Source organism: Leptonychotes weddellii, chromosome X (genome assembly GCF_054177405.1).
Source record: "Leptonychotes weddellii isolate Sample4059 chromosome X, ASM5417740v2, whole genome shotgun sequence".
NCBI classification, from domain to species: Eukaryota; Metazoa; Chordata; class Mammalia; order Carnivora; family Phocidae; genus Leptonychotes; species Leptonychotes weddellii.
The window spans coordinates 13,783,556-13,798,987 of NC_138385.1; the positions used below are offsets into that span (position 1 = coordinate 13,783,556).

Genomic DNA, 15,432 nt, shown 5'->3' on the forward strand with positions numbered 1-15,432 from the left:
ATTTATTTGAGAGAGAGACAGCGCATGAACGGGGGGGGGGGCGAGGGGGGAGCAGAGGGAGAGGGAGAAGCAGACTCCCTGCTGAGCACAGAGCCTGGACTCTGAGATCACAACCTGAGCCAAAACCAAGAGTCACCCAGGCCCCCCTAGACTTTTTTTTGAATAGATTTTTTTTTAAGATTTTATTTATTTGACAGAGAGAGAGACACAGCGAGAGAGGGAACACAAGCAGGGGGAGAGGGAGAGGGGGAAGCAGGCTTCCCGCTGAGCAGGGAGCCTGATGTGGGGCTCAATCCCAGGACCCCGGGATCATGACCTGAGCCGAAGGCAGACACTTAACCGACTGAGCCACCCAGGCGCCCCCATTTTTCTAAAATTTAAGGCAATTTTGAATTCCATGCCTCAATTATTCCCCTACGTGCCTTTCGGTTATACGGTCTGTCCCGTACTTTTTCCGGAAAGAACAGTGGAAATAATCTAGTCTAATCCCTTCATTTTACAGATAAGAAAATCGACCCTATAAAAGGAAAGTGACTTGCCCAGGGTCATGTATCTATCTAATCAGCGGCAGACTGTGGCTACGTGCTAAAGTGACACCCCTCGCCACAGGTACATGACAGTAGGCTGGGTGACCTACTAGGCAGGATGTACCGTAACCACTTTCTAGAAACTGATTTTTGTCAAAGGACCTAGACTTAACCAGACTTCTAACACACAGCTCAGAAGCGTCACTATGAGGTGGAGATCACAGTGTGTCGACACAGATGTGTGAGCTTTTAAGAAAAATGGAGAGAGCTTTGACCTGCCCATCTTCAGCTTTCTCCTACAACAAATACCCCAGGAGGGACCCCCACTTTCCAATGCCGTGGCTGTATTAAAGCCTAGATAGTCTCCCCCAGAATCCTGTTGTCTCCTGTCTAGTTATGCAGGCTCCCTTGGGCACAGACAAATGCAAAGAGAACCAGGGCTCCTGAGGACACAGCCGTGCCTTCAGGCAACTGCAGGCCGATTTAAATCACATCTTGGTCTAGTTCAGGCTAAGCAACCTCCAAAGGTCATATTCCACCCTCCTCCCTCTTCCTTTTGCAACTTCTCATCATTATAATAAAGCACCTTCTGTCACATCCTCCCCCTCAAGTCACACCCTTATTGGAATGCTGCCAGTTCACTTTCTCTCCTCCCCCCCACCAGCCTCCGGCTATCTGGGCTCTGCATCTCCCCTTCCTTTGGTTAACTGATGCTCTAAGGGCTGGCATTAGGAATGGGGAGACCCAACTCAGGGGGTGGAAGAGACAAGTCTGGCTGAAGCGCGGGGCTCCTGTGGGGAAATGATGGGGAATACGTTTTATACACACGCATGGAGCACATCCCAGAGGGCCCAGGATGGCACCCATAGGCCCTGGGGAAGCTTTGAAGACCTGGGCGGGGGAAGGAAGTGAATATGATGAAACCAGCTTTTTTAGAAAGTTAGCGGTCAGTGTGGGAAGCGTAGGAATTTGGGAGGCACTGGGGAGACCAAGTCGAAGGCTGTTATAGTGGTCAAAGCTCAAAAGGTCAGGACCCGGCCTCAAGTGATGGCAGCCGGAAATTGAGTTGAAGGAACATATGTAAGAGATATTTCAAAGGGATGATGGACAGGTCTTAGAAGAAATGGAAGGACAGGATCAAAGCTGAATAATGCCCGGCTTTCAACCCTGGGTGACTAAAAGCTGGGGAATATGGAAGAGGGGATAGGTTCAGGGCCACAGGGTCTTCCTGATGTGCCTACCATGAGCTAAGGGCAGGAGAGACAGCCAAGTGGAGATGTCCTGTAGTCAGCTAGGTAAGAAGCTGAAGATGGAGAGGCATCCGTGTGGAAGAAATATTAGAAACCATGCATGAGGTCAGATACATTGACCAAGAGAGTGGATTTGGAAGACAGGGAAAGAATATAGAGGAGGCAGTCAGTTTCTGGAAGGAAGGAGTATTAACAGTTCCAAACGTGGTCAAGAGCAAAGAGAATAAACATGAGTAAATTGGCCCAAGTAGCTATATAGTGAATCCTAAGACCTTGAGAAATCATATTTACTTTTCTCACTAGTACTGTTCCTTACTTGCACAAACACAAATGCTTTCGGTCTTTTGTTCATTAGCATTCAAGTCCAGAGTCTGGCTCTTGGTACTAAGTTTACTGAACTGTTCAACCTACAGGTCAGGATATAGATAATGAGAGAGCAAATGCCATTAATGACGAGTATAATCAGGCAAACATGGTTTAAGAAACGGCACTCCAGGGCGCCTGGGTGGCTCAGTTGGTTAAGCGACTGCCTTCGGCTCAGGTCATGATCCTGGAGTCCCGGGATCGAGTCCCGCATCGGGCTCCCTGCTCGGCAGGGAGTCTGCTTCTCCCTCTGCCCCTCCCCCCTCTCATGCTCTCTGTCTCTCATTCTCTCTCTCGCAAATAAATAAATAAAATCTTAAAGAAAAAAAAAAGAAAGAAAGAAATGGCACTCCACTTTTCCTCCCGACATCAGGCACATCAGCACGAAAGTCTTCATACGCCTTTTCTCCGGTTAAGACCCCAGTGGCTGGGGGCAGCGGGGGCGGGGAGGGTGCATCTCCATTCCTTCTCTGAAGTCCACCTCTCCCAACCTAACTAAGCAGGAAGAAATACAAGTGACCGGGTTATGGCAGGGCTCAGGGGCCTGGGGAGACTGGGTGACGTGGAGGGAATCAAGAAGGTAGCATTAGGTAAGGCACAGGCCAATGCCTAAAACACTGCAAGGGTGCTTCTGGCACCTTCCAGCCTTTTCCAAAACCACTCTGCCTCCCCACAGGTTATGGATTAGAAGAAACGAAATGGTTACTGTGGTGTATCTTGAACATCTTTCTTTTCCTTGGGAGAAAAACATGTATCAGGAGATTCATAAAGTGAAAGTGGCAGATCAGATTCTGGAAGCCACTAGCTAGGCAGAGACTGCCCTGTTGCTCTTTCAAGCCTCCCACTCTTCCTATAGGGCGGACTCAGCCCCGGAGGACCGGAGGACCGGCCCTCAAGCTCCACCCCCAACATACAGCTACTATCTCAATCTCTACTATCTCAATCTCTACCACCTCCACACGCCGTCCTGGTAGGGGCAGAACCGGGGGACATCAAACGCCAAACCATTTCACAAACGAATGCACCGTGATATTCACCTAGAAATAGTCAGGAAAAAAAAATAAAATAAAACTAGTAACCCTGGCAGTCATAACTTTCATTCACTGAGTGCTTTGCTCTAATACCAAACACTGCTATATCAAGAACAACTATAAATAAGAGCATGATAATTCTGTCTAAAAAACATGGCTCCAGGACGCGTATCAGAATGGGAAAATACCAGTGAGAAGTTATTAAAAGGAATGCTCTCCCATGACTGATAGGAAAAGTCAAGTGGCTCATTTAGCGAAGGCTCTGGAGTAGAGACAGACCCGGGTTACTATTCAGCTGTGTTATAAGTAACCTCCGGGCCCCCGTTTCTCTGAGTTAGCCTGGTCGGGAAGATAAATGAAATAAGTGCTTTATATTCACTGGCAAATTGCCCTGTACATAGGCATGACTCAATAAATGTCAGCTGCTATTATTAGAAAGCCACTGTATTATTGTTCACAATTATAAGAAAGTAGTTATAAGGCCAATCATATCTGTAAAAGCCAGATAACGCTTTCGATGACAACACAGTGGGTTTTAGGAGGTCCCAAAACCAGGTCTTTAAAATACGTGCCCTTCAGCAGTGCATCTGCACTTTCGTCCAGACTCAGGATTGAACATTGCTATTTCTTCCTTAAGTGGGAATCATTACAGTAGCAACAAGATAACGTAGTCACTTCACTTCTGTAACCCCCATTAGGGGGACCAAGGTTAGAGAGAGGAATAATCACGGGAGCTCTCCTATCATGTGGACCTGGACCTCCCCCCCCCCTCCTTTTAATGATATAAGACAAGGGCTCTGGCTAGGAAACATCGAGAACGCCTTCAATAAGAGCAGGGATACAAACCCCCCTTTGTTTCTTAGGTTTTACACTATGCCAAGCTAGAGAATTTATCCTTTATCCTACTTTTCTTGATGAATGCTGTTCCTAAGGATTCTTGGGCCAAGAAGCTCTATAAATCGAATCAGGGCTATGTCCCATATTTCTAATAACACTAAAAGCATGCAACATTTAGGGCCACTGACGAGCACATATTACAAACAGAATTCTGCATTCCTGGAGTTACATTAGGAGTTCACACATATATTCTATTGTACTTAGCCTAGGAAAACACTTCTAACCCAACCAGTTGGATCACCAACTGCATCCAAAAGTCTAAGTGACCCAACTGGCTTTCAATTCAAACAAGAATGGGATGCTTTCATATTTTGCCCCAGGGCTGAGGGTTATCAACCCATCAACTCTGAACTGTATGATAACCTTTCATGCACAAATGAGTCCATTATGCTGTTAATTTTAAACAGAACTTCAAGGGAAAAGAGCCTCCTTAGCAAATAGTTTCTAGGACATGAACGTCATAAATATCTTAAGAAAGAATATAAATTAACACTGCTGTCTAACAGAAATATAGTGCAAGCCACATATGTCATTTTATATTTTTAAGTAGCCACATTTTAAAAAACAGAAATAGGTGAAAGTGATAGTATATTTTACTTAACCCAATATACGAAGAGTATGATTGCTTAAACTTGTAATCAACCCAAAAACTGTTGAGATACTTTATATATTTTTGTACTGAGTCTTCAAAATCAAGTGTTTAATTTACACCTACAGCACATCTTGATTCAGACCAGCCGCCTTTCAAGCGCTTGATCACCAAATGTGCCCAGTAGGTGCTGTACTGAACGGTGTAAATATGGCCGATCTAAAACATGAATGGAGGGGCGCCCGGGTGGCTCAGTCGGTTAAGCGTACAACTCTCGACTTGGGCTCAGATCAGGATCTCAGGGTCATGAGATCGAGCCCCTGCTGGGCATGAAGACTGCTTAAGATTCTCTCTCTCCCTCTCCCTCTGTTCCTCCCGTCCCTCTCTCTTTCTCCCTCTCTAAAATACATATGTGTGTGTGTGTGTGTGTATAATAAATGAATTAAAAAGATTTAAAAAATAAAACATGAATGGTGTATTTGAAGAGCTATGCCTACCCTCACTGCCACCTCAGCCCTTCACCCTCCTTACTGGAGCCCTTAGAGTGTCCCTACCCCTCCCTGGGACCACTCACTAGTCACCAGGAGTTGTGAGGAAGAGGGGAAGGATGTGTTTTTAACAAATCACCCTGGAAACCCAAATCCATTTCCCCATAGAAACAATGACAAACACAATAGTTCTGGGCTAAGCGACATTAAGGGTTAAAAAGGCTTTCCTGGGGAGGAAGGTCTGGGAACCTAATCACCATTTAGAACATTGTATCCAGGAGATAGTGTGTTCCCACCTCCCAATACACACACAAAGGGACCGCCTGGATCTCTCATTTATGCTCTTGGCAAAAGGGAACTGGACGCCATGTTTGATCGCTCTGTGAAACTAAGAGCCCTGTCTCAGAAGCAGTTCTAATTATCTTCCTGAAGCACAGGCAACCTACGGAGGACAGGAGTTGCCCTTTCCTCCCATGTGCCCTGCCTTTCTGCCATCCCTCCCACCCCAAGCCCAGCCTCAAGGCCAAGAGCTCTCAGGTGGTCAGCACTAATGCAAAACTAGGCAATTTCAACCACATCTTCTGGGTCCCCTCCCACCTTTCCTATGTCCCTCTCCCCAGCCCACCTCATCCTCCACTACTGGGAATAATCACCGAACAAGCGCACAGACAAGTCTAGCCCCATTTCTCTTCAACTCCGTCTCCTAGCTCTTCAACCCCGGAAAAATGTACACACTCTGGCTTGGAGGTTTCAAAGCCCTTCTGTGACCCAGTCACAGCTAGTTACAATCCTGACTGGAGAACCTGAATTCTGTTTGTATCTTGCCCACCCCCTTCCCTCACCTCCAATCTGTTGGTTAAGGGCCCACTGCTCTTGACACATCCCATACCTTCATCCACATTCTCCAGTCACCTTTTTTCCAAGGACCATTCTCATGACCCTTGATGACTAGGACCATGACTTTTACCCTTCTGGTCTCCCCTTGGGCCAGGTCTTTCAGGCCTAGATCGTAGGGCCCTAGACGGTTGTGGTGGTGATCCACTGTCAGATTTCTCTTCTGTAAACACCACTTTGATCCTATCACCACCGTGGTGATAAAAGCCAGACCAACAGTTACCTGCAGGGGAGGAAGGGATTGCAGGAAGAAGCAAGAAGCATTTTCTGCGGTGACGGAAATGTTCTGTAGCTGGCCCTGGGGCGGTGGTTACACGAACATAGAAAGGTTTGTAAAACGGAGTCAGGTCGTTAAGATGGATGTATCTCAGTAGATAAGTTATACTTCAACCAACAAAAGAAAGGGGATGCACATACATTGGTCTTGTCAAAGACACAGTTCTCCCAAATTTTAAACCTGAACCTAAGCGAAAACACTAGCTGTCATCAACATTAAACACGTCAATCCGTTAATAGCGATCACCCTCTGAAGGAAGAGTAGCAGAAACCGGAGCAGGACTGGGTAGCTGTCACATTTCATACTGCTTGAGATCTTTTTCTCCCATTCATTGAGTACCTGCTAAAATCCAGGCACTCCCTAGGTGCCCGGGGCACAAGTAGAGAGAAGTTCAAATATGGGGCCTTAAAAAGCTCACGTGAGCACTGAGAATCACCGTATGCCGTGCTGACTGCTGGAGTTGAGGTCCGGACAGTGTTGCAGGATCACGGTGGGAGTTGTTATGCCCTTTGGAGTAGAGGTGGAGCAGAGGGGCAGGATGACTTTGGAGAATATGGAATGAAGACATATAGAATGTCAGGCCAAGTGTGTCCCAGGCAGAGGGATCAACAAGAGGCATAGTGAGTCTGGGGAAGACAGCCTACTTTCTCACTGTGGCTGGTGCCTAAGGTCCAAGAGAAGGCACAGCTGGGAAGGTAAACTAGATGACGGAGCCCTTGGAGGAGCCTGGATTCTACTCCGAAAAGTACTGGGGGAGCCACTGAAGTAAAATCTTTTAGTAGGGGGATGACTTTATTTTACTTTGTTTTATTTTGAGGATGACCAATTTAGTGGCAAGGAAGGGGAGGAATCAGTGGGGAGCAAGAGCGGAAGTAGGGAGACCAGCTGAGCGACAACGAATGGACAGAGGAGAGGTTTGGGATAGGAACAGACTGGCCTCCACAATTCTGTCAGCACTCCCCCATCATCCGCCAGTTCGTGCCGAATCTTCTACCGAAAACTTTGCTTTTTTTTTTTTTTAACATGGAATTTTGTTCACTGCAAAACAAAACCACCAACAAAAGTACAGATAGAGTGGCATATACTTGAGCGATGAAGGGTTTTCTGGATAAGCTTTCACTAAAGTTCTAATTCCTCGTATAAAGGAAAAGTGTTACCACTCAGAGTACCTCACTCAGAAAATTCTTTCCAGGGGCGCCTGGGTGGCTCAAGTCGGTTAAGTGTCAGCCTTCAGCTCAGGTCATGATCTCAGGGTCCTGGGATTAAGCCCTTATAGGGCTCCCTGCTCAGTGGGGAGTCTGGTTCTCCCTCTGCCCTCCCACCCCAGCATGTGCTCGTACACTCTCTCTCTCAAATAAATAAATTAAGTCTTTTAAAAAAGAAAAGAAAATTCTTTCCAGTAAACTGTATTTAATTCATAGGTTGGACAAAAGTCTGTAAGCATTTACTTCGTACCTATGTATGTATAACTGATACATCGTTATATTAGTTTCAGGAATACAACATGTTGATTTCGTATTTGTATATACTACAAAATGATCACCACAATAAGTCTGGTTAACACCCATCACCATACACAGTTACAAAATTATTGTCTTTTTTTCTTATGATAAGAACTTTTAAGATTTACTCTCTTAGCAACTTTCAAATATGCAATAACACTATTATCAACTATAATCACCATGCCATACATTACATCCCCATGACTTATTTATTTTATAACTGGAAGTCTGTAACTTTTGACCCCTTCACCCATTTTGCCCACCTCCCAACTCCTGCCTCTGACAACTACTGATCTGTTTCCTTGGGTTTTGTTTTTGTTTTGGCTTCCGCACATAAGTGAGACCACATGGTACTTGTCTTTCTCTGCCTGACTTATTCCACTGAGCATAATCCACGTTTTGCAAATGGCAAGATTTCCTTCTGTGTGGCTGAATAATATACGTATCACTATCTATCCAGTCATCCATCGATGGACACTTATGTCCCTTCCATACTTAGCTATTGTAAATAATACTGCAATAAACCTAGGGGGCTGGAGGGTGCAGGTGTCTTTTGAGTCATTGTTTTTATTATCTTCAGATAAATACCCAGAAGGGTATTTCTATTTTTAATTCTTTGAGGAACCTCCATACTGTTTTCCAGAGTGGCTGCACCAGTTTGCATTCCCACTCACAGCACACAAGTTTCCCTCTTCTCCACATCCCGCCAACACTTGTTATCTCTTGTCTTTTTGATAATAGTCATTAATTAACACATGTGAGGTGATACCTCATTGTGGTTTTGATATGCATTTCCCCCGATGCTGAAGGATGTTGAGCATCTTTTCATGTACCTGTTGGCCATCTGGACGTCTTCTTTGAAGAAATGTCAATTCAGATCCCCATTTTTTAGGAATTTTATTTATTAATTTGACAGAGAGTGCAAGAGAGCACAAGCAGGGGGAGTGGCAGAGGGAGAGGGAGAAGCAGGCCACCGCTGAGCGAGGAGCTCAATGTGGGACCCTGGGATCATGGCCTGAGCCAAAAGCAGACGCTTAACCGACTGAGCCACCCAGGTGCCCCTCCTCTGCCCATTTTTAAGTCAGATGATTGGTTTTTTGCTATTGAGTTGGATGAGTTCTTTATAGATGTTGGACATCAATGCCTTATCCAGATACATGATTTGCAAGTGTTTTCTCCCCATTCAGTAGGTTTCCTTTTCATTGTGTGAATGGTTCCTCTCCCCTTTTGTTATTTCAAAATGCCTATCATCGCATGCTTCCGAATGGCCAATGAAAGCTGAAAAGGAAGCAAGGTCAGGGGAGACACAGTTCATCACAGAAGTCAATGCACCCCCTTTGTGGCATTTTGAGATTCGAGTGCACCTTCTTGTCTCAGGGTGCTCTCACAGGCCCCCATTGCTACCGGTTCACCCAAAAGCACTTCCTTAGCTTCCAGCCACAGTGAAAGGCTCCCCTCTAAGTCACTCTTTTGTCCAAATAAGGCCCATCACCTATACTCCGGGGCATAGGAAAAAGTGATACCTTAGTTAAACTACCAATACATGTTTGGAACACAGATCATTTAAAGAGCATTAAGTTTACTTCCTAAATCTGTAAGCCAAACTGCTGCCTTTGCTGACACATGTGGACTCGGGCATGCAGCTACCAGTGAACAAAACTAGCTACAGGATGTGAAAAAGCAACACTCAAGGGAAAATTTCACTTTTTCAAGTGCTCTGTGTTTTCAAATTACAGACTTGGGATATTTCTTTGAAACATCTCTTCCTATTTATAAAAAACAAAACAAAACAAAACAACTTCTGCCCACTATTTATAAATGTGTTTCAGCTATTTTTAGAAAAGTGACTCAGTTTTATGTTAAAAAAGCATTTCCTTCAATAAAAAAGAAATCATTTTAAGAAAGTAGCTTCAAACATCAAACTATTTTGAATATTTATTATATCCCCCAGTCTCATGGCTCACTTTCTTCTCGGAGCCTTCAGCTTGCTCAGAACTAGTAGCAGCGACAAGCTTACCTCAGCTATTCACTGAATAAAAGGAAATTATGATTCATAGCAAAACAAAACATACAAGACAGCAGAACCTCAGCCAAACTATTAAGAACCAGTATGCAAAACAAGCCCCACTTTTTAAAAAAAAAAAAACCCTGTATTAGTCTTATATGGTTACAGTAGAAATTTAAAATATTAAACAGGGGGCGCCTGGGTGGCTCAGTTGGTTAAGCGACTGCCTTCGGCTCAGGTCATGATCCTGGAGTCCTGGGATCGAGCCCCGCATCGGGCTCCCCACTCAGCGGGGAGTCCGCTTCTCCCTCTGACCCTCTCCCCTTTCATGCTATTTCTCTCTCTAATAAATAAATAAGTAAATAAAATCTTTAAAAAATAATAAAATAAAATATTAAACAGGGTTTCATCCCAGCTGTGTACACTAAAGCTGTATTTTATAAAAGTAGTGTTAACACTTGTGACACTGTGTATAAAACCTGTCTACAAAGCAATGCTTGAAACAGATGTCGCACAAAATGCTTGCATTCCATATGCTTTTCATACGGTCCCCAAATCAAACCTCATTCCATCCCTGCCAAGCCGACTGCAAGTAACAGGTATGACTAATTTTAAAAGAGCACAAAGCCATTCCTAGGGGATATGCAGTAAGAAGTTACTAAGTCCTAGGTGAAACACTATATTCATGTACTCCAACAGTATACATTAGAGAAGAATTCCAGTCACTGTAACTTTTCACAAGATTTATTGTCAGAGCCTGTAAGTGGATACACTGGGAATAGTTCCACGCCTATTAGAAAAAAACCTCCCAACCAAATGCACAACTCCTGCCTGTTACACCACGAACAGAACTGAATCTTCTAGTAGAAAAAAAAAATTCTCTCTGCAGTGTTTGGAGCTGTATATAACCAAGACCTGAGAAATAAGCAGTTATTTTGAGAAGAGATAAACAATGGCCCTCCAACTGTAGAGCAACTGAGAAATAACAGAACACAGTATTCTGCAGAAAATAAGCTACCAATAAGCCCTATATATAACATCACTTGGCTGAAGGGACCCAGGCTCTTAACAAAGCGTGAAGTTTCAAGTAGGAACTAAGATGCCCGCTGACAATCAAAGAAAGACCTTTTTGATAATCCATGTGACGGAAAACAGACCTTTCTGGCTCCCAGCTATCAGCTAATGAAAGACTCAACTAAATTTTAAGAAAAATTCACCAGATGTTCTAAAATGTCAGGCCTTCCAAATGCCTAGATCCTAAAAGCCAAAGAACAAATAGTTACCACATGCTGAGGGGAGGGTTGGGGGGAAGGCAAGGAGGGAGTGGCTGAGGAGACTCAGAAAAAGAAAATGCTACCAAAGATGCGGATCATTAGTGATTCAGGTACACACAGCAACATGACAGAAACATCATTAAGATCATTAACCATGAGCCATCTTCTAGCACATGGAGTTATCTTGTGAGATGAAAATGAAAACCCTGAGCGAACCTTGGAAAAGCATCAAGCCTAAATAAGAAGGCAACTAATGATCGGTAATTAAAAGCATTACCCAAAGTGCCTTCCCATACCTGACCTACGGCAGAAAACAAGGATCAAATTCAACTTGGAAGGACGCCTTTTTTTTTTTTTTTTCCTTAAGGGGAAAAAATGTGATCTATAACATGGCAGGATAAAATGAGCTAACAGATGAAGTTTCCACTAAAAACAAGATCCAACTTTTCCCCTCTGTTCCCAGAACTATCTGGAGCCTCCAAAATACCATGGATAAGTTACGCAGCCACTAAAAATTTTAAGTATGAAGACTATGTGGCAACCCGGAATAATTCATGGGACAAAATAGGTGGGGAAAGCAAGAACACAAAGTAATATGTATACGTGGTTAAGATGCATGATGGTTGTTAAGGGGGAGGGGGGGAGACTTTCTTTTTCCTTTCCAAAGATTCTGTAAATATTGCCATGAAATGTTCCTATACCAAAAATGTTAAATAAGTTATCCTTTCGGAAAAAAAAAAAAAGCCACACTGCTTTGTGGCTTATCCTTTTTACTACTTCAAATTAAAGAGAATTTCCAATGGCCACACTACAAATCGTGGGTTCTTATCTGCATTAGTACTCAAAGGGTGTAGGCTTTCAGACTTAGGATGTACAAACATCTGCTTTTCTACGTGGAAAAAAAAAAATGGTCACACCCTTTTGGGAAACTGACATTTTTTAAAAGCTTATGGCATTTTGAAAGCTGTCTACTCGCTGCAGTTTTTAATATAGATAAATCGAAAACTAAAAACAAAACCTCCAATCCAGAACAGTTTGGAGGGGAACCCACCAATCGAACTGCTAACCCAAGCTCCGAGTTACAAGATTAAAGCCTCCCTTTGGTTTTATTTCTGAAGGCACACTCTCTCTGGCCAACCATTCGGTTTTGGTAGGTTCCATTCTTTTAAACACTTCCCTCGCCTGAAAACGGATTACAACACATCCAGACTGCTGCTCCCCAGCACTATTAAGATGATTCTGAGAAAAAGAAGGCGTCTAGCAAAAGACGTCAAGGATTATGGTAATAATACATTTCTGAAATTGCAACATGCAAGCAGGACTCTCATGCAGGTTGATTTGATAGTCTGCGTTCTACTTTATCGGGCCACTGCAGGCAAGGAAGTTCTTTATCTCCTCACCATTCGGAACATAAATTAACTACCCCCACGGAGGTTAAATCCTCCCTCCTTTTCGCCTGTAGGTCAGAGTGCCGTGGATCCAATCATCGAATTTGGCTACTGCAGCCGCGCGCAGTCGAGTCCTCCCCCTTCCTTTCTTCTCCCGGGACAAATCCCTACGTGGCTAACAGCAACCTAATTTAGGATGTAAATAGGTAGGCCAGGTCCCTAAAAAGCTCGGGCCCCGTGTGAGTTCCAGTCAGCACGTCCCCGCCCCAGCCCGCCGCGGCTTCGCCGGAGTCGGCGATGAAACACTAACAGCGGAGGTGCCCGCGAGCGGGCTGGAGCGGACCGATCCCGGGGGGAGAAATGAGAAGTTTCTCCGGGTCTGAGGCTGGGGAGGCTCGCTCCGCGGGCAGATCTGCCATCGGGAGGGGTGGGGTAGAGACCACAGTCGTGCACAGGCTCCGTCTCCTCTCCGAGGGCCGGCGGCTGGCTCGGCCACGCTCTCAGCAGGAAGGGGAGGGCAGCGGGAGGAAGAGCGGGAGGCGCGGGGAGTGGGGGGAGGCAGGGCCGGAGGAGGAGCCGGCGCCCGGAGAGCCCGCGCGCCGGGCCGGCAGCTCCTCTGGGCGGAGTCGCTCGGCCCGCCCGGCCTCTCGGCCGCCGCCGCCGCCGCCGCCGCCGCCGCCGCCGCGCCCGGTGCACCCCGAGGGGGTGGGCCCACCCCGCGGCCTCCCTCCGGGTCTCGGGCCCTCCTTCCCCTCCCCTCCCTCCCCTCCCTCCCTTCCATCTCAGCAGCGCCCTCAGTCTCCCTCTCTGGCTCATACAAAAGCAAAATGTCCGCCATGTTCCGAGGCCGCTGCGGTCGGCGCCGCCACCGGCTCGGCGGCCCCCCCACCCCCCCCACGCCGCCGTTTGCCCCGCGGCCGCCCCTCCCGCGTCCCCCGGCCCCGGCCGCGGGCGCCGCCGCAGCTCCGCCAAGCCCTCCGCGCGCCCCCGCCCGGCCCGCGCGCCCCGCCGGGCACCGCAGCACCGCCTCGGGCGGGGGCAGGGGCGCCAGCCGCGGGCGCCTGGCTCCCACTTCCCGCCCGCCCACGCCCTCGAGGGCCCCTTTACCTTGATGCAGTACGGGGGTTCGTCGTAGGTGACCAGCATGTACCTGTCTCCGCGGCTGGCCGGGTCCCGGGCGCGCAGCTGCGTGACGAGGGATGACGGAGGGGGCCGCGAAGGGAAGGAGGGAGGAGGGGGCGACACGGACGTTACAGAAGCACCTAGATCCACCACCACCCCCATCCCTCGGGAGTTCTCCCCAGCTCTCCCCTCCCCTCCCTTTACCTTCAAGAATAACTCCACAGCGCCTTTGGCAATGTCCAAATAGGAGGTGCCCAAGTCAGTGCGCTGGTTCATAGAGGCGGACGTGTCTATGAGGAACAGCAGGATGGGCATCTTCCCCCGCACCCCTGGCTCCGCTGCCCACTCTCCTGACCCTCTTGCCCTCACTGCCGCGGACTACCACCCGAACCCTCAACTCTCGCAGAGCCAAGGTGCAGGTAGCAAGAAGAAAGGGGGCAGACGGGACGGGACGGATGGAACTGCTCCTGGCCTCCTCTTTCTGCAGCCCCACCTCCTCTCCCTCCAAGGGAACTTGAAAGTGTGAGCGTGTGTAGCCCTCGGGGCCCTCCCCCTTCCCCTCCCCTGCCACCACTACTGCCGCCGCCGCCGCCGCAGGGACTACTGCCCAAGCATCCGTCCACGCTCACTCAAGCGCTCGCCCCAGACTGAGAGCTGTCTCTGTTCACCGACACACAACTTCTGTCCGCTCACCTACCATGGGCACCATGTGACCAGAACCCACGCCATTGGCTGCCAATTATGTGGCATTTGCATATTCATTAGATGACAGGGCAAGGGGAGGGACTTGGGCGAACCCTGGGAGTTGAAGTTTGAACCCAGGCAGGGGGTAAGGGGAAATGTTAAGGACCCTCCTTTAAGGGACTTGAAAGCGGTTAGGATACTTCGGGTGGTTTGAAGGGATTTTCGCTGGCTCTTCAGAGATGATGACTCGAAAGGGAGAGTGAATTTGAGCAACAGTTGCGCAGCACTGCAGAAGCAGATGCTTGGACAGGCTGCACAGAAGACGCTCTGCTAACTGCAATCGATCAATCCTGCCACTGGCTAAGACCAAAACATTTCAGAAGCAGCAAACTTCTTTCCTGGCAAGACCTACTCGCATTCCTTTCGATGCCTCCCCACTCTTGATCAGTATTTGTGAGGCGGTTGCTGGCCTTGCATTCCACACATAGCCACTCAGAAAGAAAGCTAAAGCTTAAACACAGTTACCTAAACCGGCCTTTTGAATGCACAAGTTTCTTCAGTTTCATTGAGCTTTTTCAGTATTGGCCTGCCAGGGATAATTCCACCCATGGTTGCGTCTGCACAGCCTTTACACATGGGAGGTTTGCCAACCTCGGTTCTGATTCAGCTCACGTTTATTGAGCACCTATGAAGTGCCAGGCACCCACATTAGCTTTATTTAATCTTTGAAACAATTATGGTAGATGGCATTAAATTCGATTTTCAGTAAGGGAAAGTGCAGCTTGCCGGAATTAGGGCAACAATGAGGAATATTCTCTCTTTAAAAAGGGGAGGGGGCGCCTGGGTGGCTCAGTCGGTTAAGCATCTGCCTTCGGCTCAGGTCATGATCTCAGCCTGGGATCCAGCCCCCGCACTGGGCAACCTGCTCGGTGGGGAGTCTGCTTCTCCCTCTCCCTCTGCCTCTCCCCCTTGCTTGTGCGCTCACTCTCTCTCAAATAAATAAATAAAATCTTTTTAAAAATAAAATAGGGGCTCCTGGGTGGCTCAGATGGTTAAGCGTCTGCCTTTGGCTCAAGTCAGGATCCCAGGGTCCTGGGATTGAGCCCCGAAACAGGCTCCCTGCTCAGCCAGGAGGGGAGCC

The 15,432-nt window shown here is 47.3% G+C and overlaps 1 protein-coding gene across 11 annotated transcripts in view; it reads right to left on the reverse strand.

The window, feature by feature from the left end:
- SAGE1 (sarcoma antigen 1) overlaps positions 1 to 14,255 on the reverse strand; it is a 53,004-nt gene extending 38,749 nt beyond the window's left edge. For 2 of the 11 annotated variants that reach the window (XM_081808203.1, XM_081808202.1), the window contains exons 1-2: positions 13,812 to 14,162; positions 13,593 to 13,670 (exon numbers count right to left, since the gene is read on the reverse strand). In XM_081808203.1, the coding sequence (XP_081664329.1) occupies positions 13,593 to 13,670; positions 13,812 to 13,922 (189 nt within the window). In that variant the 5' untranslated portion in view covers positions 13,923 to 14,162. Of the gene's footprint in view, positions 1 to 13,592; positions 13,671 to 13,811; positions 14,192 to 14,236 lie in introns of those variants that run through there. The other 9 variants (XM_081808208.1, XM_081808206.1, XM_031036669.2 and 6 more) reach the window with 7 other exon arrangements.
- Positions 14,256 to 15,432: the final 1,177 nt, after the last annotated feature.